The sequence below is a fragment of the Fringilla coelebs genome (assembly GCF_963513975.1).
Source record: "Fringilla coelebs genome assembly, chromosome: 23".
NCBI classification, from domain to species: domain Eukaryota; kingdom Metazoa; phylum Chordata; class Aves; order Passeriformes; family Fringillidae; genus Fringilla; species Fringilla coelebs.
In genome coordinates, this window is record NC_140049.1 from 3,189,754 (window position 1) to 3,215,217 (window position 25,464).

The following is a 25,464-nucleotide window of genomic DNA, read 5'->3' on the forward strand; positions in this document are numbered from 1 at the left end:
AACCCCCAGCAGCGAGCAGCAGAGCCTGGCTGTGCTGGTGGGAAAGTCCAAAGAAATCAAAGATATTTTTGGCTGTTTCACCCTGGTGTTTTCCAGCTGTCCACGCTGGGAAATGAATCCCTGTGCGTTGCTGTGGTCCGGTGGCTGTTCCAAAACAGCCACCAGCGGGTCTGTGCCAGGAAAATGCCTCTGCTCTGGGAGTGCAGGAATATCCTGGGAAAACATGACAAAACTGAGCTTGTACAGCAGCACAGGATTTGCTGTGGCCACCACTCAGAGCTCCTGAAAGCAGAAAAACCCAGAGCTGGAATTCAGTCAGAGCTGGGATCGCTCCTTGCTTCCCTTTTTGGGTTTTTTTGGGGTTTTTTCCATGCAAATTTGGTTTTTTCCATGCAGATCCCGTGCCTGCCCGGCCCATGAAAGCCTCTTTCAGGAAAACTTGGAAAGGGCCTGAGGGGATTTGTTTGAAAAGGTGAATTTTGCTCAGTTGGAGCTGTTGGAGTGAGAAGCCTTGAGGGCATCTGGTTCCCAAAATCTTTCCTGCCAGCTCCGCTCTGAGTTTGTTTTCATCTCCCCGGGGAAGGGAGTTGGTTGTTTCTTTTCACTTTGACCTTGTGCAGGCTGAAAAGAAATTCAAGTAACAATTTCTCATAAAATTCCTAAAGAAAGCAAGCAGTTGAAGTAATTGGAGACAGCTAATCATTTAACTCAGTGTTTTGTATAAGAACTTTCACAGAAATCATATTAAAGATGTTCAGCTCAGGCAAATTCACCAGCAGAATAAAGTTCTAATAAAAAACAACATGAAATGAGAAGTGAAATTGTGTATTTCTGCAGGAGACCACTCAGGATTGGGGAGTATTTCACAAATAATTTGCCTGGAGGCTTTAAGGGAGTTGGGGTCTCCTTTTCCCTTGGACCTTGAGCAGCTCTGGCCGTGCCCTCCAGGGGAGGGATCTGGGGGTTTGGAGCTCTTACCTCTCCAAGGCTGCCTCTGTTTCCATAGAGACTCCACAAATAGAATAAAATTTAAATTGTTATTTCCCCGAGAAGCGATTCAGCACCGGAGGTTTGTTCTGGATTTCCAGGGAAGAGCCTCCAAGGGTGGAGATTTCCTCTGTGAGCGGCTCAGGGAAGGGGGAAGAGTTTGGGGACAGGGGATCCCTTTGCCTGCAGGGTTTGGGGACAGGGGATCCCTTTGCCTGCAGGGTTTGGGACACAGGATCCCTTTGCCTGCAGGGTTTGGGGACACAGGATCCCTTTGCCTGCGGGGTTTGGGACACAGGATCCCTTTGCCTGTGGGGTTTGGGACACAGGATCCCTTTGTCTGCACTTTGGGGACACAGGATCCCTTTGCCTGCAGGGTTTGGGACACAGGATCCCTTTGCCTGCAGGGTTGGGGACACAGGATCCCTTTGCCTGAGGGGTTTGGGGACACAGGATCCCTTTGCCTGCAGGGTTTGGGACACAGGATCCCTTTTCCTGCAGGGTTTGGGACACAGGATCCCTTTGCCTGCAGGGTTTGGGACACAGGATCCCTTTTCCTGCAGGGTTTGGGGACACAGGATCCCTTTGTATGCACTTTGGGGACACAGGATCCCTTTGCCTGAGGGGTTTGGGACACAGGATCCCTTTGCTGCACTTTGGGGACACAGGATCCCTTTGTCTGCACTTTGGGGACACAGGATCCCTTTGCTGCAGGGTTTGGGGACACAGGATCCCTTTGCCTGCAGGGTTTGGGGACACAGGATCCCTTTGCCTGCACTTTGGGGACACAGGATCCCTTTGCCTGCAGAATTTGGGATGCAGGATCCCTTTGCCTGAGGGGTTTGGGGACACAGGATCCCTTTGCATGCAGAGTTCTGGTGGAACCCCGGATTTCCATGGGAACCCCAGATTTCCAGTGGATCCCCAGATTTCCATGGGCTGCAGGGAACCCTGGCCTCAAATCTGGATGTTCCAGGGGAACCCCGGATTTCCAGTGGAACCCTGGATTTCCAGTGGCTGCAGGGAACCCCGGATTTCCATGGGCTGCAGGGAATCCCAGATTTCCATGGGAACCCTGGATTTCCAGGGGCTGCAGGGAACCCTGGATTTCAAGGGGAACCCCAGATTTCCAGTGGATCTCTGGATTTCCATGGGAACCCCGGATTTCCAGGGGCTGCAGGGAACCCTGGCCTCAAATCTGGACGTTCCAGGGGAACCCCAGATTTGCCGTGGCTGCAGGGAAGAGCCCTGGCCGGGTTCCAGCGGAACCCAGGATTTCCAGAACCCTGGCTGTAATCAGGAGCAGGATCTGTTCCACCATCCATATTCATGATTTCTCCGTGGCCAGCTGCCACCCCCAGTCCTGGGATTGTTTCCTGGGAATGTGGGATGCACCCCTGGAAAGGGAGAGCTGGGAATGCTCAGGGCAGCCACCTGTCCCCCATCCCCTGCTGGAAACCAGGGGCTGCCCATTCCCTCAATTAATAGCACCCATTCCATCAATTAACAGCACCCATTCCATCAATTAACAGCACCCATTCCCTCAATTAATTAACAGCGCCCATTCCCTCAATTAACAGCACCCATTCCATCAATTAACAGTGCGAATTCCATCAATTAACAGCACCCATTCCATCAATTAACAGCACGCATTCCCTCAATTAACAGTGCGAATTCCATCAATTAATTAACAGCGCCCATTCCCTCAATTAATTAACAGCACCCATTCCCTCCATTAACAGCGCCCATTCCCTCAATTAACGCTCTCAATTAACAGCGCCCATTCCCTCAATTAACACCCTCAATTAAGAGCGCCCATTCCCTCAATTAAGAGCGCCCATTCCCTCAATTAACAGCGCCCATTCCCTCAATTAAGAGCGCCCATTCCCTCAATTAATAGCGTCCATTCCCTAAATAACAAGCGCCCATTCCCTCAATTAACACCCTCAATTAACAGCACCCATGCTCTCGATTAAGAGCATCCATTCACTCAATTAACAGCACCCATTCCCTCAATTAATACCCTTAATTACCAGCACCCATTCCCTCAATTAATACCCTTAATTAACAGCGCCCATTCCCTCAATTAATAGCACCCATTCCCTAAATAAGAAGCGCCCATTCCCTCAATTAACACCCTCAATTAACAGCACCCATGCTCTCGATTAAGAGCACCCATTCCCTCAATTAACAGCGCCCATTCCCTCAATTAACGCTCTCAATTAACAGCACCCATTCCCTCAATTAACGCTCTCAATTAACAGCTCCCATTCCCTCAATTAACAGCGCCCATTCCCTCAATTAATGCTCTCAATTAACAGCGCCCATTCCCTCAATTAACACCCTCAATTAAGAGCGCCCATTTCCTCAATTAACACCCTCAATTAACAGCGCCCATTCCCACAATTAACAGCGCCCATTCCCTTGATTAACAGCGCCCATTCCCTCAATTAACAGCACCCATTCCCTCAATTAATGCTCTCAATTAACAGCGCCCATTCCCTCAATTAACCCCCTCAATTAACAGCGCCCATTCCCTTGATTAACAGCGCCCATTCCCACAATTAACCCCCTCCATTAACATCCCCCTTTCCCTCTCTTTCCCCCCAGAAAATCCAGCAGCTCTCCGAGGGCTCCATGTTCAGCCACGGCCTCAAGCACCTCTTCCACAGCCGCCGGCGCTCGCGGGAGCGCGACCAGCAGAGCTCGCAGGAGCCGGGGCCGCCCGGCGCCTCGGACCACGACTCCCCGGACGAGAAGGAGCGCTCCCCGGAGATGCACCGCGTGTCCTACGCCGTGTCCCTGCACGACCTGCCCGCCCGGCCCACCGCCTTCAACCGCGTGCTGCAGCAGATCCGCTCGCGGCCCTCCATCAAGCGCGGCACCAGCCTGCACGGCGGCGGCCGCCGCGCCAAGAGCGGCTCGCTGGAGCCCCAGAAGGGCAGCCCCCACCTGGGCAGGAAAGCCCCCCAGGACAGCGGCCTCACGGCCATCCTGCACCAGCACCAGGGCAGGCCCAGGTCGTCGTCCACCACGGACACGGCCATCCTGCTGGCCGAGGGTGGGGCGGTCTACCTGCTGGCCGAGGATGGAGAGGGGCTGGCGGATAAGGTAAGGATGGAGCGCCTGGGGAGGTGGTGTTGGAGGAAAGGGGGTCTGGAGGGGTTTTAGGGCTCTGCACAAGTCCCTGGTGGGGTCAGGCTTTGCTCCCAGGTCATTGTTCACCACGGACACGGCCATCCTGCTGGCTGGGGTCAGCGAAGGGCTGGAGGATAGGGTAGGGATGGAGCGCCTGGAGAAGTCGTGCTGGGGGAAAGGGGGGTCTGGAGGGGTTGTGTTGGGGGAAAGGGGGGTCTGGAGGGGTTTTAGGGCTCTGCACAAGTCCCTGGTGGGGTGCAGGCAGTGGGGTCAGGCTTTGCTGCCACAGTGACAGGGGAAGGGGACATCACCTTGATCTGTACCTCAGGTTGGACATCAGCAGGAATTTCCTGGTGGAAAGGGCTGGAAGGGGCTGCCCAGGGGGGTTTGGAGTGCCCATCCCTGGAGGTGGCACTGAGTGCTCAGGGTGAGGATTCAGCACAGCTGGCACTCGATGGTCCCACAGGGATTTTCCAGCCTCAGCGATCCCACAATTCTGAGATCTGCATCCCTTCCCCACCTGCACCTGCTGGGCCATTCCCACCCTCCCTGCTGGGGTCAGGCTTTGCTCCCACAGTGACATCACCTTGATCTGTACCTCGGGAGGTTCAGGTTGGACATCAGCAGGAATTTCTCCCTATAAATGGTGATTGGATCCTGGAAGGGGCTGCCCAGGGGGGTTTGGAGTGCCCATCCCTGGGGGTGTCACCTGGAGGTGGCACTGAGTGCTCAGGGTGGGGATCGGGCACAGCTGGCACTTGATGGTCCCACAGGGATTTTCCAGCCTCTGTGATTCTGGAATTCTCTGGCTGCACCTGGATTAGGGAGCACAAGAACAGAGTGGGGAGCCAGGGAACCCCAAAATTCCCTTGGGATGAGGCTGTCCCTCAGGGCAGTGCTGCTAACCCAACCCCAGACAGTGGTGGCAGCCCTTGGGAACCTGGAGCTGCTGGAATTGGGGCTTCTCATGGGGAACTGAAGGCAGGGACACAATTCCCAGGGTGGGATTTGAGGGATTAAAAACCCCTGGCACCACCCTGCTCCCATGGGATGGGGGATCCAAAGGCACCTCCGGGCTCAGCCGGGCAGCTGCGATTTGGTCTCATCCCGAGTGATTTTGAAACCAGTCTGTGCCTGGCTGATGGGCAGGATGGTGTTTCCAGCTAGTGTTTAGTGCCATTAATTATTCACCAGCCCAATTAGCACACGCTGAGTTCAAGGGACAGGCGCTGAGAGGTGCTCTGGGGGCTGGGGGGATTTTCCCTGTCGGCTTCTCCCCTTGACCTTCAGAGCTTGGGGGGGTTCCACACCCTGAAGTGGCTCTCAGGGAAATGAGGATCCTTCTTTTTGTGCTTTTAATTCAATCCTTCCTTTTATGCTTTTAATTCAATCCTTCCTTTTGTGCCTTTAATTCAATCCTTCCTTTTGTGCTTTTAATTCAATCCTTCCTTTTGTGTTTTAAATTCACCTGCAGTGAACTGGAGAAGCTCAGCATGGGGAGGTGGCCAGGCAGGGGCACGGGAGTGTGGCCCCAAGGATAAAATTGTCACTGTGTCCCAGGAGCTGCCCAAAAATCTCCTCTCCCCAAATCAGGACGCCACCAGTCCTTCCCTGCCATTCCCTGCTCCTCCCTTCTGGAATGTTCCACCTGGACCAAGGGATGAGGAGCATCAGGTTGTTCATTTGAGCATCCAGAATCTCTCCCTCGTGGCCTCCTCTGGGCATGGCCCCTGTCCCTGCCTTGCCAGGATCCCAATCCCGCTGGGATTATGGCCAAAACCTCCATCCCACTGGGACAGAAGCATCCAGAGCAGATCCCTGTCCTCTCCCAGAGCAGCCCAGAAAGGGGATGAATAATTAACTGCATATGACACAAAGAGTAATAAGAAGAGAGACAACACCTTTGTGAGGCAGTGGAAAAATAACTTATTTAGAGAAACACGAGCCCCGCGATATTCCCGAGCCGGATTGGTTTTCCAGGAGCCCTCAGGACGCCCTGAGCCTCCTGCCTGCAGCAGAGCAGCTCCTTTTCCTCAGGGGTGGGCTCCAGAGGGGGGGCTTGGCACCATCCCTGCCTTGTCCCCAGGGATCTGGCGCCTCCTCCCCGTTTTCCGTCCCTTTGGAAGCCCCGCGGGATGCTCGGGGCTCCTGGGAAAGAGCCATTCCCACCCCCCATAAATTTCATGCTGAATTTTCCACCCCTTCCATGAGGAGCTGGATGGGTCCCTCGTGGGATCACTCGGTCTCAGCAAGTGCTTTTTGAACAGCTATTGGTGATTTTTTTTTCTTTTAATTTTTCTTGCCTAATTAATTAAGTTCTGCAGTTCTGCCTTCCCTTTTCCTGCGCTGGTTTTTCACCCCCTCGACCCTGCCAAAGCCTGGCACACAAAATTTCTCCCCCCTGCACCCCCTCATTCCCCCCAGGAGCGGCCTGTGGTGACAGGGGACATCCAGAGGGGCTGTGGGACCATGGAACAGCCTGGGAATTTGGTGCTGACTGCCAGTTCTGCAGAGCTCTGAGCTGGAGGAGCTCCTTCCTTGGGGCCCAGGAGCATCCCTGCATCCCAAAAATCCTCTGTCCCGTGTGTCCCACGGAGCTCTGAGCTGGAGGAGCTCCTTCCCTGGGGTCAGGAGCATCCCCTGCATCCCAAAAATCTGCTCTGCCCTGTGTCTCACAGAGCTCTGAGCTGAAGGAGCTCCTTCCCCAAAGCCAGGAGCATCCCTGCATCCCAAAAATCCTCTGTCCCGTGTGTCCCACAGAGCTCTGAGCTGGAGGAGCTCCTTCCCCAAAGCCAGGATCATCCCTGCATCCCAAAAATCCTCTGTCCCCTGTGTCCCACGGAGCTCTGAGCTGGAGGAACTCTATCCCTGGGGTCAGGAGCATTCCCTGCATCCCAAAAATCCTGTGTCTCACAGAGCTCTGAGCTGGAGGAGCTCCTTCCCCAGGGCTGGGATCATCCCTGCATCCCAAAAATCCGTTCTCCCATGTGTCCCACGGAGCTCCTGGTGGACGAGCTCCTTCCCCAGGGATGGGATCATCCCTGCATCCCAAAAATCCTCTCTCCCATGTGTCCCACGGAGCTTTGAGCTGGCGGAACTCCTTCCCCAGGGCCGGGATCATCCCCAAACACCCTCCCGGAGCGGAGCGCGGCTCCCGTTTGCCCCGGGCCGGCCCATTCGGGGCGCACCGCCGTGCCGTGCGGCCGGTGCCGGTGCTCGCCGCGAGGCCGTGCTGGCGGCACGTGTGACAGTGGCGCAGTCGGGGCCGGGGGAGGCGGCGGCAGGGAGGGCGCACGGCAGCGTGCCGGGAGCTTTCTCCTGATCTCCCTAATCTCCTGCTGGTGACCCGCCAGCCAGAGGCGGGAATTAGCGCTCAGCGAGGCCCCGGCGGCGGCAGCAGCGGCCGGGGGTGTCCCGGTGCCCCCGGGGGTGTCCCGGTGGGTGTCCCGGTGCTGGCGGGGCACATCGCCCCCGGGGGCCCGCCGGAGCTGGAGCGGGGCGGCCGCGGGGTGCTGTGCCTGGTGCTGCCGGGGAGCTGCACGGACTGCGGGGACTGCGGCATGGTCCACGTGCAGGTGAGCCCCGGCGGCTCCGGGGGCACCGGGACCCCGCGGCGGGAACGGGCGGGGGGCGGCGGCCGTTAGAGGGCGGCGTTACCGGCGGCCATGTGTCCGTCCGTCCGCCTCTCCGTCTGTCCTTGCGCGCTCCCGGCCGCGTTCTCCTCGTGTCCCCGAGGACTGGACCCGTCTCAAGTGTCACCCACCGGTGTCACCAGTGCGGGTGCTCAGCCCGCTGCGGACCCGCCGAGCGACCCCCACAAGGGCCGGACCCCTCTGCGGGGCTCGCTGCCCTCCGTGTCCCTCGGAAGTGACAGCGCCAGCTGCCACCGCTGGCCGTGTCCCCCCTCCGTGCCCCTCCCCGAGCAGATGCTTCTCCTGTGAGGCACCGGGGGCACGGCGGAGGCAGGGGGGGCTCCTGAGCTGTGATCCACCCGTTTTTACAGCATCACGACCCAAAAGTGCCGTTTTCTGCTCCAAACTCCCCTCTCCGTGCCCCTGTCCCCGTGCCAGGCGAGTGTCCCGTGTCCTGGGGGGGGGACCTGTCCCTGTCCCTCCAGCCCCAGCCCTGAAGGGCAGCAGCTCTCGGGACTCAGGGCGGGATTCATCCCGCTAAATTTAGCTTCCCCCCGGGTCAGCGGCTAAATCGGGGCCAGACGGATTACAGGGAGCAGGGAGAGACCCGGAGTTCCCGAGCACCCAGCCCGAGGGGACAGAGGGGCTCGGGGTGGCTCCGGGATGTCAGGGAAGGTTCAGGTGCCCTGCCCAGCTCGGCCCCGGCTCCCTGCAGCCCTCCTGGCACGCTGCAGCCTTGGTTCCTGCGGGAGGATGTGGTTTCTCCTTCCTGCAGCTCCGGTTACCTGGGCTCAGTCATCATCTGGGACTAACCCCGGGCAGAATTTCCCCGGGCTGGAGCTTTCCCTGCCTCAGTTTCCCCGGTTGGAACGCAGAGCCCAGCCCATCCCTGAGTTTGGTGAAGCGTCTTGGATCTCCTCAGGAGGATTTTCTGGCACGTCCTCCCCTCCCTCGCAGGGGTTAAAATCGCAGGGAAGGAGGTGAAACGGGCCAAAGGGAACAGAGGGGGTGGGGTAAAGCTGCCCCCCCTGCACCCCACAGCCCCTGGGACATCCCTTCGGCACCGGGGTCCCAAGGGGGGAGCTGGGGAGCACCGGGGTGGGGACACCCCACAAATACCGGGGATTTTTGGGGATTTTGGGAGGTTTCTGTGTTCTTCACCTGGAATTGGAGGTGTGAGAGTCCAGGTGAGCTCCCACTCCCCACCTCCAGCTCCCCACGTGTGGCAGTGAGACAAGGCTGCTGCTGGGAGCACCAGGGCGCAGATACCCCCCTATTACCAGGGATTTGGGGGATTTTGGGGATTTTGGGGGGGTTTCTGAGTTCCTCACCTGGAACTGGAGGTGTGAGAGTCCAGGTGAGCTCCCACTCCCCATCTGCAGCTCCCCACATAAGCAGGGGATGAGTCTGTGAGGCAAGGCTGCTGCTGGGAGCACCAGGGTGCAGAGACCCTACAAATGCCAGAGGTTTTGGGGATTTTTGGGGATTTTGGGAGGTTTCTGGGTTCCTCACCTGGAAATGGAGGTGTGAGAGTCCAGGTGAGCTCCCACTCCCCACCTCCAGCTCCCCACGTGTGGCAGTGAGGCAAGGCTGCTGCTGGGAGCACTGGGGTGCAGAGATCCTACAAATGCCAGAGGTTTTGGGGATTTGGGGAGGTTTCTGAGTTCCTCACCTGGAACTGGAGGTGTGAGAGTCCAGGTGAGCTCCCACTCCCCACCTCCAGCTCCCCACGTGTGGCAGTGAGGCGAGGCTGCTGCTGGGAGCTCCTTCCCGCACTCTGGAACGAGCAGATAATAGCTGGAAAGACAAAGACACCCGAGATTGCTGCTTAATTAATTCAGGAGGAGAAGAATATCAGACTGTGCTACTGATTCACCCCTCATGAAGAAGACATCGTGTTCCTCAGCCTGCCTGACACATGGCTGTTGATTGCAGCCCACCAGCAGCTCCCGCTCCCGGCAGGCAGATCCCGGGGGGTTTGGGGGTGGATGCCCGGGGTGCAGGGCAGGATTTGGGGTTCAGGGTTTGTGTCTGTGCTGGGATGGCTCCAGTTCACCCCTGCTGCTCTGGCTGGGAGCAGGGTTTGGATGCAGAGTGTGGATGAGGGTTCTGTTTGTGGCTGGGGTTGTGGCTCGGGCTCTCTCTGCTTCCCCCTCCAAATCCTCCGTGCAGAAGCTCCCAAAAATCCCCCCTGGCTGCACAAACCCTGCTGGGTGGGTTAATGCTGCCTCAGGGTCGCTCCCTCCACAGAAAACAACAGCAGGAATTTTTCCAAATATTCTCCAAGCGTAGGCAGGGCCCTGAATGGCTTCACCCATGGGGGCTGCTCGCTGAATTGTCCCTTCAGAGCTGTCCCTGTGAGCCCAGGGCACCCATGGGGGCTGCCCACTGAACTGTCCCTTCAGAGCTGTCCCTGCCAGCCCAGGGCACCCATGGGGGCTGCTCACTGTCCCTGTGAGCCCAGGGCACCCATGGGGGCTGCTCACTGTCCCTGTGAGCCCAGGGCACAAGGGACACAAGGGACAGAAGGGACAGGCCCAGCTCAGAGGGATGTTGTGTGCAATTAGGAAACACTGTGTTCTGCATTCTGCATGGCATGGATGGGCACAGAGACCCAGGAGCTCCCCAAGAGAGAATCTGGGATCTTTCCAGCACCTCTCCAGTGCCCTGAGCCCTGTGGGGTGGTGGCAGTGTCCCAGCTGTGATGGGGACCCAGGACAGAAGGGACAGGTCCAACTCAGAGGGTGTTGTGTGCAATTAGCAAACACCATGTTCTGCATGGCATGGATGAGCACAGAGACCCAGGAGCCTCCCAAGAGGAAATCCTGGGATCTTTCCAGCACTTCCCCAGTTCCCTGAGCCCCGTGGGGTGGTGGCAGTGTCCCAGCCAGGACGTAAGGGACAGAAGGCCCAGCTCAGAGGATGCTGTGTGCAATTAGGAAACACCGTGTTCTGCATTCTGCATGGCATGGATGGGCACAGAGACCCAGGAGCCTCCCAAGAGAGAATCCTGGGATCTTTCCAACACTTCCTGAGTGCCCTGAGCCCCGTGGGGTGGTGGCAGTGTCCCAGCCAGGACATAAGGGACAGAAGGGACAGCTCAGAGGATGCTGTGTGCAATTAGGAAACACCGTGTTCTGCATGGCAGGGATGGACACAGGGAGCCAGGAGCCTCCCAAGAGAGAATCCTGGGATCTTTCCAGCACTTCCTGAGTGCCCTGAGCCCCGTGGGGTGGTGGCAGTGTCCCAGCTGTGATGGGGACTCAGGACAGAAGGGACAGGCCCAGCTCAGAGGGTGTTGTGTGCAATTAGGAAACACCGTGTTCTGCATTCTGCATGGCATGGATGAGCTCAGAGACCCAGGAGCTCCCCAAGAGAGAATCTGGGATCTTTCCAGCACTTCCTGAGTGCCCTGAGCCCCGTGGGGTGGTGGCAGTGTCCCAGCTGTGATGGGGACTGGCAGCACAGGTGGCTGTGGGTCGGTTTGTTTGTTCCCTTGGGGGAGTTCCCGGCAGTGCTCCGTTTGTTCTCCTGGCACGCTCGCAGGATTGGGATCAGCCCCGTGGCATCCCAGCCTGTTCCTGCTCCCCCCCAGCCTGGGCTGCTCCTTCTTGGAGCCTCCTCTGCCCCTCAGGCTCCTCAGCCACGGGGGAGGGAGAGGATCCACAGCTCTGCCCTCCCAAACCCTGCAAAAGGACGCTGCTCCTAAATCCTCTGGTTTGTGAGTGTCCCCCCTCCCTGCCCTCCTTTCCAGGCAGGGATTTGGGGTGTGCAGGGGGAAGGGGTGAGGAGCAGGGTGGGACCTGCAGGAGGAGCCCCAGACAGCAAATCCACCCGGGATTGGGGTGCTAAGGAGCAGCGGGGTTGGGCAGATCTCCACCTGTATCATCCTCCCAAAAATCCCATCTGCACTTTTCCTGCTGGTTTTAATTAGCCCAGCCCCAGGCAAAGCCCCAAACCTGCCCCAAATTCCTGTGGCAGCACAAGGGGACCCTCCTGGTGCCCAGAGCAAGGTTTTGGAGCCGGGCCCTGCCCTGCCCTGCCCAGCACACACCAAACCTGCCACGATTTTGTGGAAAACCCAGGGGTTTTCTTGGCCTGGGAGCCGGTGTTTATTTCGAAATTTGCCTCGTGCAGTCAGGCCTGAAAAACAGCAGCTGGGGAGGAAGGAGGATGGGGAGTGTGGCACCAGCCTCTTGGGCAATTCCCTTGCAGAATTCCCTTTTTCCCGTGCCAGGAGGGGTTTTGCATGCCGTGGAAGGGAGTCTGTGCCCCTGGGAGGGGAGATGCTGCCCCACTGCTCTGTCTCGCTGGTCTGGGCCCTTCAGCAGCTGTAATTTTGTTGTTTGCTGTGATTTGTTAACCCTGGGCCCTTCAGCAGCCGCAGTTTTGTTGCTTGCAGTGATTTGTTAACCCTGGGCCCTTCAGCAGCGAGGCTCTTTGTTGTCTGCAATGATTTGTTTCCCTTTCCCTGGTGCTGGGGAGCTGGGAGCAGGTGTTCCCCTGGGAATCCAGCACCTTAATAAGTCCCAGAAATGCTCTCCAGGGCTCCTTCAGCAGCCTGCCTGCACTGGCTCTCCCTGAACATCCCAACCTTTATCAACTCCTCGCTCCATCAGCCTCCTCTGGGGAATTCCTGCTCCTCCATCTTCTCCCAAGGCTGGGAACAGGGTCTGTGAGCCGGCAGGGGCTGTGGGGGACATCGTGGTTCCCCCTAGGATGGGTGAATCACTCACTTCCCAGCCCCAAAAACCACGGGGTGGGGAAGCAGCAGGGCTCTAGGGCCAGCCCCAGCAGCTCCAGGAGGAACTGGCAAGCAGGCAGGGTGCTTTCCAGTGGGTGCTGTGCCCCTGCTGATCCTCCTGCCCTGCTGAGGCAGCACAAGAGCCGTGGGAAGTGACCCCTGCCTGCTGTGCTAAAAGCAGAAGTGATGCTATGGCAGCAGAGCTGACCAGCCCTGCTCACACCGGGGGCACCCACGGGGCTGGGTCAGGCTGCCCCATCCTCCCCTGGCACCCAGGGATGGGCCAGGAGCCCACCCGGGAGGAGAGGAGCCCCGGGTGCTGCCGGTGCCATCCCCGCGGTGTCACCGCTGTCACCTCCCCGCCCCGGGGGCAGCTCTGCGCTGTCACCTCCCGGTCCCCGCGGCTCCGTGTGACACCCTCGGGAAGCTCTGCCCCGTGCTGGCCCTGCCCTGGCGCGGCTCAGCCCCGCACGGTAGGCACGGGATTTCCAGGGCGGAATTTCCAAGGAATCTGCGTTTTCCTGTGCCTGAGGGAATGGATCGGGGCTGGGGTGGAAGGGAAGGAGGATTTTGGCGCTGGGTGTGTTCTCTCTCCCGTGGCAGAACGGGGTCAGTGCCGCCCCCACTCTCCTGGCGTGACAGGGACAGATCCAGGTCCTGCTCCAGGACACCTGGACACGAGTGGCTCCTTCCCGGTTTTTAACTCCCTCAGGTCACCCAGCTCTGCTCAATTACAGGATTTTTTTCCCCCCGACTGTTTCCACTCGCGTTTTTCCTTTCTGGACGCCTCCCCCTGCCTTTCCCAGGCTTTTCTGTCCCTCTCTGTCACACAGCCGATGACAAGAGCCCGTCCCGACCTCCTGCGTCAGGGCACAGGCAGCGTATGGGGCTGGAGGCGTGTGAATATCCCGGCACGGGGACGAGGGGGGGTTTTGCATTACAGCCCTGAAAGCTCGGCTCGCTGCGAGCTGTAAACAGCTCGGGCAGATTTCCTGAGTCGGCAATCCCGCCGGAGCGAGCGCCTCCGTCCCTGCGCGCCGGGAACCGCGGGGAGCGCTCCGGGGACGCTCCGAGACCGCTCCGGGAGCGCTCCGGGGACGCGGGGCCAGCCCTGACGGGGTCTACGAGAGGCTTCTCCTCCTCCTCCCTCGCTGCTGCTCCCCCAAAACCTCCGCCGCTGCCTTCCCCGGCCGGCTATCCTGCCATGGCAGCCGGCACTGCCCGGGCAGCGCTGCCAGCCTTGGGGACACCGCGGGGACACGGCCCGGCAGCCCACGCCAACTAGCCCCGGGGCACCCCAGCCCTCTGCCCGCCATGGAGGTAGGTCCTGGCAGATTTTGGGGTTCGGTGATGGGGAGGACGGTGACGGGCAGAGAGACCCACGGGGGGTTCGGTGCCTCCGTTCGTCAGGGAATGAAACCGGAGAGTGAAACCCCCCCAGCGCCATCGGTGCCGGGTGGGAGACTGCTGCAGCTGGAAGCCTGAGCCTTAATCCCTGCATTATGTAAGGAAAATTATTGTCAGGCTGGGGAATGAGTGCAGGGAGGTGCTGCCAGCCCGCCGTGCCCATCCAGGGGTGCCACAGGGGGCACAGGGGGCACAGGGGGCTGCTGCGGGCTCGGATGGAGGGTGGCAATTGTGACTCAGGGCTCCTGCTGCTATTTTCAACACCTGGGCTGGGTCTGGTGGGAATAACAGCTCAGCTCGGGGAGGCACAGGGCTGGGAGCGCCTCTGGGGACAGGGACAGGACGCTCGTGGCATCCCCAGTGACAGCAGGCTCGGGGGATGCTGTGCTGGAGAAGTGCTCTGAGGAATGAAATAACTGCCCCAAAATCCCCCTCCCCACGGCCACCACACGCCTGCATTTCTGTGCTGGCCTTGGCCTCTCCCTGGTGGCATTCCAGGGCCACCAAGTGCCCCAGGCAGGGTGACACTGGTGCGGGGGAGCTGAGGGATCAGGGCAGCGGCTCCCTGGATCTGCCCTGGATTTGGCAACGCTTGTTCTTGTTTTCTCCCTGCTGGAAGGTGCACAGGGTCCTTCCCGGGGCTGGTTCGTCCCTGGGATGGATTCCAGGCGGGAATCACAGTGATACTTTGTAGGGAAGGTCCTGGCTGGGGCTGGGCTCATCCCCGGCGTGTCCCGGGGGCTGCGGGGCACAGAAACCAGAGCGGGTCAGGGGCGGTGTCAGAGCTCTGCTCTGAACTCTGCAATCATTGTGCAATTCCTTAAAAATGGGGCTAAAGAAGGGCGGGGATGTGCTGGGACAGCCACAGCTCTGAGCTGGGGACATGGCCCCGAGCTGGGGTGACAGCCCTGAGCTGGGGGGACAGCCCTGAGCTGGGGGGACAGCCCCAAGTTGGGGTGACAGCCCTGAGCTGGGGGGACAGCCCCAAATTGGGGTGACAGCCTAGAGATGAGGGGACAGCCCCAAGTTGGGGTGACAGCCTCGAGCTGGGGGACAGCTCTAAGTTGGGGTGACAGCCTAGAGATGAGGGGACAGCCCCAAATTGGGGTGACAGCCTCGAGCTAGGGGGACAGCCCTGAGCTGGGAAGACAGCCCCAAGTTGAGGGGGACAGCCCTGAGCTGGGGACATGGCCCTGAGCTGGGGGGACAGCCCCAAGCTGAGGTGACAGCCTAGAGATGAGGGGACAGCCCTGAGGTGGGGACATGGCCCTAAGTGGGGACACAGCCTCAAGCTGGGGGGACAGCTTCAAACTGAAGACACAGCCTTGAGTGGGGACACAGTCCTAAGTTGGGGTGACATCCCCAAGCTGAGGGGACAGCCCTGAGCTGGGGGGACACAGCCCTAAGTGGGGGACACAGCCCTGAAGTGGGGGACACAGCCCCAAGCTGGGGGGACATCCCCGACCTGGAGAACACAGCCTCAATCTGGGTGACATTCCCGAGCTGGGGTGACATCCCTGACTTAGGGGACACATCCCCGAGCTGGGGTGACACCCCCGAGCTGAGGGGACACCCCCAGCTGCTCAGCTGTCCCTGGCCCTGCACAGCTGTGGCCCCCTGAGCGCCCTGTGCTCGGCTCCTCAGCCTTTTGCAGCTCTCAGCCCTGCTGGGCTCAGCTCTGCTGATAAGAATAATTTCCCTCCCCTGGTCCTGCATTCCTCCCGCATCCCACAGCAGCTCTGCCCTCCCAGCCTGCCTGGAAAACAAGCTCTGGAGAGCAGGGTTTTCATCAGGATGGATTTCCTTTCATCTGGTGCCTGCCAGAGGGTTTGCTGCATGTGGGGAAAGTGTGGCTTCTCCTAATCCCCCCCTTAAATCCCCGGCACAGTTGCTGGGATTTAGCAGGCAGGGCCTGTTAATGCTCCAGGGATCCACATTGTCTTTTTTTTTTTGGGGGGGTTGTTTTCGAAGCAATGACCTGATGTGCCTGGGTTTCAGCCCAGTGCTGTTCCCTGCCCGTCCCAGATGGAATCCCGTGGATAAATCATGGAATTCCAGAGTGGATGGGGTTGGGAGGCACCATGAAACCCCCCTAGTGCCACCCCTGCCACGGGCAGGGACACCTTCCACCATCCCAGGCTGCTCCAACCCAGCCTTGCACACTTTTAGGGATGGGGCAGCCACAGATTCCCTGGGAATTCCTTCCCAAAAATCCCATTTAAACCTCCTTTCTTTCCCATCCAAAAGATTGGCTTTACAGAGGGCACCTCCCTCTTTGCAAACAGAGTTTGAGCAACTTTTCCCCTCCCCTCCCCTCCCTCCCCAGCGGGTGTTTCCCCTTTGGGCCTCTCCAGAGCTGCCTTTTCCTTTGCCACGGTCACTTTTTCCCTTTTCTGTCCAGAGAATTGCACATCTGGGCAAAAAGTCTGTTTCCTGCTGTTGCTAATTTCTGCCTCGTGATAAGAAACCAAAGCAAAACCCTCCGTGGAGAGAGCCCAGCCTAAAAATAGCCTGGGAGTGGGGTCTGAAAACCACAAGTTTGTTGTGACTTCAGTTTTATTTTTATTTTTTTTAACAAAATTGCTGCTCCAGACAGAATGAATCCGGCTGGGATTGGCCTTTTGCTCCATCCCTGCTGCGGCGAGGGTGAGATCCCAACACCCCCAGACTCCCAGCAGGACGCAAAAAAACAGGGAAAAAAAATAAAAATTAAAAAAAAAGGAGATGGAAGGGAATAACAGGAGGGCTCTGGCTTTTCCCCTGCTCCAGATGGGATTGTTCCCAAGCAGCATCTTGAGAGAACATTGTTCCCTCTTCCCCCCTGCATTTCCTGGTGATAACACACTCCCAAGCAATGATCCCGCAGCTTTATCCCTATTAAAGGGTCATTCGGGGAAAGTGGGATGGAAATGAGAAATTATTCAGGTCTGCCAAGAGTATTTAACTTTCAAGCAGCTCTTAATTAGAAGCCAGGAGCCATTTACACAACCAGGGGAGGTTTTGCATAAGAATCTGCACAGAAAACCCCGCAACTGGGGGGGATTTAGGGATTTTTAAAATAAATTTATTTATTTTTTTCCCCAACTGGCCGAGCAGCACGTCCAGGTTGGAGGGCACGAGGCAGGGCCTGGGTTGTGCAGCCCCAGGCTGTGCAAATGTGGCTTCAGGGGAGCGATTTCCTCTCCCAGAGCTCCAGTTCTGCCGTCTGCAAAAGGGAATTTTGGCGTTTGTCCCGATTTCCTGCGGTGGCAGCTGGTGTTTGCGAGAGGAGCTTGGTGCTGCCAGGTGAGGAAAAGCAGAGGAGGCCCTGCACCTGCAGCCCTGGCAGCAGGAGCTGTTCCCCAGCCTCCCAAAAATTGGGATTAGGGTAAGGAAAGCAGGGCTGGAATACCTGCAGGCTCAATCCCCCGTGCTGCTTTGGGGAGAGGTTTGGGGATGGATCCTGGGTTTTCCTCGCTCCTTTTTCCTGCCTGGCTGGAGGAATCCCATCAGTGCACGAGGTGAGGGGGGAAAGGCAGAGCCAGGGGCTGCTCCTGGCTGAATTCCACCGGGAGAATCCAGCCCTGAACCCCAGCTGGAGCTGGGGGTTGAGCAGCTGCTGTGCTTTTTTACTGGGGTGTCCCTGGGGTCACCTGGGGTGTCCCTGGGGTCACTTGGGGTGTCCCTGGGGTCACCTGGGGTGTCCCTGGGGTCACTTGGGGTGTCCCTGGGGTCACCTGGGGTCTTCTAGAGTAACCTGGGGGTGTTCCAGAGTAACCTGGGGTGTTCCTGGGGTCACCTGGGGTGTCCCTGGGGTCATTTGGGGTGTTCTAGAGTAACCTGGTGTGTCCCTGGGGTCTTCCTGGGGTCACCTGGGGTGTCCCTGGGGTCACCTGGGGTGTTCTAGAGTAACCTGGGGTGTTCCTGGGGTCACCTGGTGTGTCCCTGGGGTCACCTGGGGTGTCCCTGGGGTCACCTGGGGTGTTCTAAAGTAACCTGGTGTGTCCCTGGTGTATTCCTGGAATCACCTGGTGTGTTCCTGGGGTTACCTGGTGTGTTCTTGGGATCAGCTTGTGTGTTCCTGGGGATGATCTGGTGCGTTCCTGGGGTCTACTGAGATGTTCCTGGGCTCACCTGGGGTGTTCTGGAGTCTACTGAGATGTTCCTGGGGTCACCTGGGGTGTTCTGGAGTCTAGTGGTGTGTTCCTGGGGTCACCTGCTGTGTTCCTGGGGTCACCTGCTGTATTCCTGGGGTCACCTGCTGTATTCCTGGGGTCACCTGCTGTATTCCTGGGGTCACCTGCTGTGTTCCTGGGGTCACCTGCTGCATTCCTGGGGTCACCTGCTGCGTTCCTGGGGTCACCTGCTGTATTCCTGGGGTCACCTGGTGTATTCCTGGGGTCACCTGCTGCGTTCCTGGGGTCACCTGCTGTGTTCCTGGGGTCACCTGCTGTGTTCCTGGGGTCACCTGCTGCATTCCTGGGGTCACCTGCTGCATTCCTGGGGTCACCTGCTGCATTCCTGGGGTCACCTGCTGCATTCCTGGCATTCCAGCAGTGCCGGCATGGCCGGGAAATCTCCAACCAACCACCAAACTCCCCCAGCCTCTCCAGCTCATTATTCTCCCGCCTCCTCCGTGCACCCCCAGCCCTGTCCCCTCCCATTTCTGGGGCTTTCCCTCCCTCCCCTGAGCATCCCCTTTCCTTTCCCTCCCCTCCAGCTGGACAAGGGCGACGTCACCACCCTGAACCTGCCGGCGGGCGCCGGGCACGGCGACGCCGACGGCCCCGTGTGCCTGGACGTGCCCGATGGCACCCCCGACCCGCACCGCACCAAAGCCGCCATCGAGCACCTGCACCAGAAGATCCTCAAGATCACGGAGCAGATCAAGATCGAGCAGGAGGCGCGGGACGACAACGTGGCCGAGTACCTGAAGCTGGCCAACAACGCCGACAAGCAGCAGGCGTCGCGCATCAAGCAGGTGTTCGAGAAGAAGAACCAGAAGTCGGCGCAGACCATCGCGCAGCTGCACAAGAAGCTGGAGCACTACCACAAGAAGCTGAAGGAGATCGAGCAGAACGGCCCCAGCCGCCAGCCCAAGGATGTTTTCCGGGACATGCACCAAGGGCTGAAGGACGTGGGCGCCAACGTGCGCTCCAGCATCAGCGGCTTCAGCGGCGGCGTGGTGGAGGGCGTCAAGGGCGGCCTCTCGGGGCTCTCGCAGGCCACCCACACGGCCGTGGTGTCCAAGCCGCGCGAGTTCGCCAGCCTGATCCGCAACAAGTTCGGCAGTGCCGACAACATCGCGCACCTGAAGGACACGCTGGACGACGGGCACCCCGAGGAGGCCGCGCGGGCGCTGAGCGGCAGCGCCACGCTGGTGTCCAGCCCCAAGTACGGCAGCGATGACGAGTGCTCCAGTGCCACCTCGGGCTCGGCCGGCGGCAGCAACTCGGGGGCGGGCCCCGGCGGCTTGGGGAGCCCCAAGTCCAACACGCTGGACAGCCACCACAACAACTTTGACACCATCCTGGAGGAGCTGCGGGAGATCAAGGACAGCCAGTCACACCTGGAGGACTCCATGGAGGACCTGAAGGCTCAGCTGCAGCGGGATTACACCTACATGACACAGTGCTTGCAGGAGGAGCGCTACAGGTAGGGGTGGGTGGGTGGGAGGCTCCAGGGCAGGAGCAGGGCTGTGCCCAGGTAGGGACAGGACAGAGCTCTGGAGGCTCCAGGGTTGTGCCCAGGTGGGATGTACAGGTAGGGACAGGACAGAGCTCTGGAGGCTCCAGGGCAGTGCCCCAGGTGGGATGTACAGGTAGGGACAGGACAGAGCTCTGTGGGGGCTCCAGGGTGTCACCCGGGGTGGCTCTCTGGGGACCACAAGCTGCCCTCCTGTCCGAGAGGCACGGGGAGCTGCAGCCCTCCTCACTGCCAGACCTCCACGGAGGATCTCAAGAGGTTTTCCCATCACCAGAGGAGGGTGGGAGGGGCTGGGTGGTGTCCCCAGTGCCAGGGGGGTCTCGGGGACACGTCCCAGCCCGGCTGCCCTGCGCAGGTACGAGCGCCTGGAGGAGCAGCTGAACGACCTGACGGAGCTGCACCAGAACGAGATGACCAACCTGAAGCAGGAGCTGGCCAGCATGGAGGAGAAGGTGGCCTACCAGTCCTACGAGAGGGCACGGGACATCCAGGTAGGGCTGTGGGAGGGCTCAGCCCCCTCTGCTCCCTCCAGCCAGGGCTGAGGGGGAGGTCCTGGGCTGGGAAGGAGGGTGGGGCAGTGGGATCCCTTCTCCCAGCACACTCCAGGTGAGGTTCTCCCCGTGGTGCTGTCGCAGCAAGAGGCTGTGACTAAGCCATGTCCCCAAAAACAGGGAATCCCAGACGGGTGTGGGTTGGAAGGAACATTAAAAATCACCCGTGGCAGGGCAGGGACACCTTCCACCGTCACAGGGTGCTCCAGGGAGGGGGCAGCTTCTCTGGAAATTCCATCCCAGGTCCTCACAGGGAGGAATTCCCTCTGTCCCTGCCCTCCATCCCCCCTTGTCCTGTCACACCATGACACAGCGAGTCCCACATCCCCTACCCAGACCAAAACCCCCCAGGGGGAGGCACCAAATCCCTTCAGGGCACACCCCTGGAGCCGCTGCCACCGCTGTCCCCTGGCAGGAGGCCGTGGAGTCGTGCCTGACGCGGGTGACCAAGCTGGAGCTGCAGCAGCAGCAGCAGCAGGTGGTGCAGCTGGAGGGGGTGGAGAACGCCAACGCCCGGGCCCTGCTGGGCAAGTTCATCAACGTCATCCTGGCCCTGATGGCCGTGCTGCTCGTCTTCGTCTCCACCATCGCCAACTTCATCACGCCGCTCATGAAGACCCGCATGCGCATCCTCAGCACCGCCCTGCTCGTCCTCCTGCTCTTCTTCCTCTGGAAGCACTGGGACTCCGTCAGCTACTTGCTGGAGCACGTGCTGCTCCCCAGCTGATCCGCCAGCCCCGCGGGGGTTTTCGTTTCCCGACGAGGAGGGGGACACGGGGTGAGGGTCCGGAGCCTTCTCCGCGCGCTCGGGGCGGCCGCGCTCCCGAGCAGGCTCTGGGATCCCTCTGGGATGTTTGGGAAGGGTGGGATGGGGAGCAAGGAGGAGTTTGGGAAGGCACTGGCGGTTTCTGGCTTTTTTAAGGGGTTTTGGATGGTTTTGTTGGGTGGTTTTTTGAAGGTCGTCCTGAAGTCCCCGGGAAGGAGATCTTCTCCGGGGGTCTTCAGTTGGTGGGGAGGATTGAGCTGGACCCAACCTGGCTCGGGGAGAACTTCCAGCAGGGAGAGGAGAGAGGTTCATTGGGGTGGGATTTTCCCTTTCGGCCTCGGCGGCAAAAAGTGCTGGGACGGAGCGAAAGCAAAGCGGGCGGAGGTGGAGACAGCAGGGCCACGACAAACAGGGCAGGACACACAGGACACAGGCGTGCCACCAGCGTGTGACACCGCCCCGCTGTCCCCGCGGCGGCTGGGCACGGCCAGGGCAGTCAGCGCCGGCACAAACCACACCCCCCGCGCTGGTTTCATTTCCTGACTTCCCAACTCTCCGGCTTTAGTCGATCCGATCTCTTCAGGGACGCCTGGGCTCGTCCGGCCTCTGCCCCGTGTCGTGTGTGTGTGTGTGTGTGTGCGTGTGTGCGGTTTTTAATTTAATTCCAGACTCTGTTTCCATTTGTGAATCGAAGCCGGTGGGGCAGGGGGAGGAGGGGCAGCGGCTGCCCTCCAGCCCCACCCCAGAGCACAGCATGCTGTCTCGGATGGTTCTTAAATTATTTCATACCTATATATTTATGTAATATATCTATACACACACATATATATATAAATATATATATAAAATACCTGCACACTCAGGGCCTCCTCTGGTGCAAACAGCAGCTGCTCCACTCGCTTTGAAACCCTGAACCACTTGGCCTCAGGTGAGAATTTGTCCCTGGACATTTTCAGTGGTGATTCCCAGGACTGGCACAGGACATTTGGGAGGGTCCAGGGTCCCTCTGCCGCCTCCTCCGTGCTCCCAGGGCCGAGCCCAGCCCTGCTGTGGCCTCACATCGAGGTCCCTGCATCCCTTCCTGAGCATCACAGCTGGGGGGGGATAAAGGTTTGATAGCAAAGATAAGGTTCAGCCGAACCCCGGGGTGAGAGCAGGGCTGTGCCCAGGTGGGATGCACAGGTAGGGACAGGACAGAGCTCTGTGGGGGCTCCAGGGCAGGAGCAGGGCTGTGCCCAGGTGGGATGCACAGGTAGGGTCAGGACAGGGCTCTGGAGGCTCCAGGGCTGTGCCCAGGTGGGATGCACAGGTAGGGACAGGACAGGGCTCTGGAGGCTCCAGGGCTGTGCCCAGGTGGGATACACAGGTAGGGACAGGACAGAGCTCTGTGGAGGCTCCAGGGCTGTGCCCAGGTGGGATGCACAGGTAGGGACAGGACAGGGCCCTGTGGAGGCTCTAGGGCTCACAGGTATGCTCCAGGGATGCACAGGTAGGGACAGGACAGGGCTCTGGAGGCTCCAGGGCTGTACCCAGGTGGGATGCACAGGTAGGGACAGGACAGGGCTCTGGAGGCTCCAGGGCTGTGCCCAGGTGGGATGCACAGGTAGGGACAGCACAGGGCTCTGGAGCTCCGTTGCTGCAGGTGACACCCAGGGCGTGTCCCCTCCCGAGGCAATGGTCAGTCAGTGGTCACCTGAGCAAGGGGGGTTTGCCCAGAGCTGGGCAGTCTGCCCCAGCCTCAGGTCCAGCAGAATTCCCTCCTCTGCCTCTTCCCAGCCAGGTGCATCCTGCACCAGCTCAGCCCTGACCCCACGGAAGGAACAAAGCCGTGAGTAATTGAATTCCAAAGTTCCCTAAACTCGGCTCCATCCCCTGCCTGAGCCCAGCTCGGGAGCCCGGGGCTGCAGCTGCCCCAGCCCTGCGAGCCCCACGGCCGCAGGGAGGGGGAAATGGGGGAAAAAACCGCAGTTCTGGTGAATCCCAGCGTCCGGCTGGGCTGGGGCTGCGGGAGGGAGCTCTGCCAGAAGGGGGAATGCGGGAAACGGGAGGGATGCTCCGGGAAGGGGATTGTCTGGGAAGGGAATGCTCTGGGAAGGGGATTCTGCGGGAAGGGGATGCTCCGGGAAGGGGATTGTCTGGGAAGGGAATGCTCTGGGAAGGGGATGCTCTGGGAAGGGGATTGTCTGGGAAGGGGATGCTCTGGGACGGGGATGCTCTGGGAAAGGAATGCTCTGGGACGGGGATGCTCTGGGAAAGGAATGCTCTGGGAAAGGAATTGTCTGGAAAGGGAATGTTCTGGGAAGGGGATTGTCTGGGAAGGGAATGCTCTGGGAAGGGGATTCTGCAGGAAGGGGATTCTGCAGGAAGGGGATGCTCCGGGAAGGGGATTCTCTGGAAAGGGAATGTTCTGGGAAGGGAATGCTCTGAGAACAGGATGCTCCGGGAAGAGGAATCTCTGGGAAGAGGATTCTCTGAGAAAGGGAATTCTCTAGGAAGGGGATGCTCTGAGAAGGGGATGATGTTCCGGGAAGGGAGTTCTTTGAGAAAGAGATTCTCTGGGAAGGGGATTCTGCAGGAAGGGGATGCTCCGGGAAGGGGATTCTCTGGGAAGGGGATGCTCCGGGAAGGGAGTGATGTTCCGGGAAGGGAATGATGTTCCGGGAAGGGAGTGATGTTCCGGGAAGGGAGTTCTCTGAGGAGGGAATGCGGCACCACGGCCGCAGGGGGGCCCCCGGTCCCCGCCGCGGATCCCGGAGCCGCTCCCGAGCGTTTTCCCGTAAGGCCGGGCAGGGGCAGGGGCAGGGGCAGGGTCCAGGGTGGGGTCGCTCACCCCGATTAGCTCATTAACCCCTTCCTGCCCGCAGCGCAACATCAGCGATCGTGACGTCACGGGATGGTTTGGGTTGGAAGGGACATTAAAGCTCATCCAGTGCCACCAGGGACACCTCCTGCTATCCCAGGCTGCTGCAGCCCCGTAACCTGGCTTTGAACACTCCCCTGGCAGCGATCCTCTCTGGGAAATCCATTCCAGGGCCTCACCACCCTCCCAAAGTCCCATCTGGACCGACCCTCTCCAGTCCAAACTCTTCGTGCTGCCCCACCATCGCCGTGGAGTGCAGGCAGTTTTGTGTGAGCCCTGCCACCCCCCCTCACGGCTTGTGACACTTGGGGACATTCACAGTCCCTGTGACCTCGTTGGCAGCAGCCAGAGGAGGCCCCAGTGTTGGGGCAGCTCCTCCAGCTGGGGGGGACTCCAAATCCCATCCCAGTGGGAATTTGGGATCTCTGGCTCACGGTCCTGAGTGACCTCCCCGCTGCCCCTCGAGCCCCCCGCCGTGGGCGAGGGGAGGTCACTCCTGTCACGAGCTGGCACAGGGGACACTGGCACCGTGCCACGGGGAGCTGCGCAGCGAGCCCCGGTGACACCGGCGGCGGGGACAATTGCCGCACGGCATGCGCGGCGCGGGGCTCCCTGAGGACTCGCCTTGTCCCGGCGGGGTCAGGGGGGGCTCACAAGGGCCCCCTTTGTGCGGGAGAGGTGAAGCTTTGACGTCAGCCCGGCAGGAATTCCTTAATTCCATTCAGGCCTCCCTGCCCGCCGCTAATTGCGTTTTATGTAAGAGCCGCAGCTGCGCTCCCGGCCGGCAGCGGGGGACGCGGAATGTCCCCATGGGACACGCCGGGCCGCTGCCACCGGGCTCGGGGACACTCGTGGGGCTTCAGCCACCCCTCGGTGTGGCACATGCAGAGATTGGGGCACCCAGCGGGGACAGAACTCGCTGGGGAGAGCCCGGAGGGCACCGGCGTGGCGGGATGTCACTCTGTCCCCTGTTTGGGGCTGGTTTGCCGCATCCCAAGGGTGCCCCGGGGTGCCCAGGTCGTGCAGGGTGGGGCCAGCGCTGTCCCTGTCCCATGTCACCGCAGGAAGTAAGAACCATTCATGTCTCAGTAACGCAGACAAAGCCGGGCGCTGATTTCTCTCCCCGCGTTGTGTTCCTGGTTTCCAGCTGCACGATAAAATGATAAAACGATAAAATGATAAAATGATAAAATGATGTCCCCGCTGCTGGCGGGACCCCCAAAATGTCCCCGTGCTGTCCCCCCGGGGCTGTCCCTGCGTGCCCAGGAACAGGAGGGACCAGAGGGGCTCACCTGCATCCCCTGAGGGGCGCGGAGCCCCTCAGCCCACCCGGGCACAGCGCTGGGCAGCGCTCCCGAGGAGGAGGAGGAGGAGGATGAAGGGAATGGGGAGAGGGAATGTTGGCAACCCTGGCTGGGGACACGGCGGTCCTGGCTGTCCCCTCCCCCCGAGCTTAGGCCGTAAGAAGCGGAGCCGGTCGCACGGATAACATGCCTGGAATTCCTGCGCTGTCTCCGGGGGAATTGGGGCCGGTCCACGTGGGGAAAGCTCCCTGCCCCGGGGCAGCGTCTGCGGGGGACATTTCCGAGCGGAAAAGCTCAAAGCGGCCGGAGCCACCGCGCTGTGGGTCACCTGGAGTGGCCAGGGCCACCGTGACAGGTGCCAGGGCCACCGTGACCAGTGTCAGTGCCACC

The 25,464-nt window shown here is 59.9% G+C and overlaps 1 protein-coding gene across 3 annotated transcripts in view; it reads left to right on the forward strand.

The window, feature by feature from the left end:
- Nucleotides 1-25,464, forward strand: part of TMCC2 (transmembrane and coiled-coil domain family 2) — a 41,097-nt gene that overhangs the window by 8,220 nt on the left and 7,413 nt on the right. Inside the window, exons 2-5 of one of the 3 annotated variants that reach the window (XM_084220703.1) lie at nt 3,598-4,098; nt 18,608-19,542; nt 19,949-20,084; nt 20,560-20,952. In XM_084220703.1, coding sequence (XP_084076829.1) covers nt 3,598-4,098; nt 18,608-19,542; nt 19,949-20,084; nt 20,560-20,871 — 1,884 coding nt within the window. In that variant the 3' untranslated portion in view covers nt 20,872-20,952. Of the gene's footprint in view, nt 1-3,597; nt 4,099-13,664; nt 13,822-18,607; nt 19,543-19,948; nt 20,093-20,559; nt 20,953-25,464 lie in introns of those variants that run through there. The other 2 variants (XM_084220705.1, XM_084220704.1) reach the window with 2 other exon arrangements.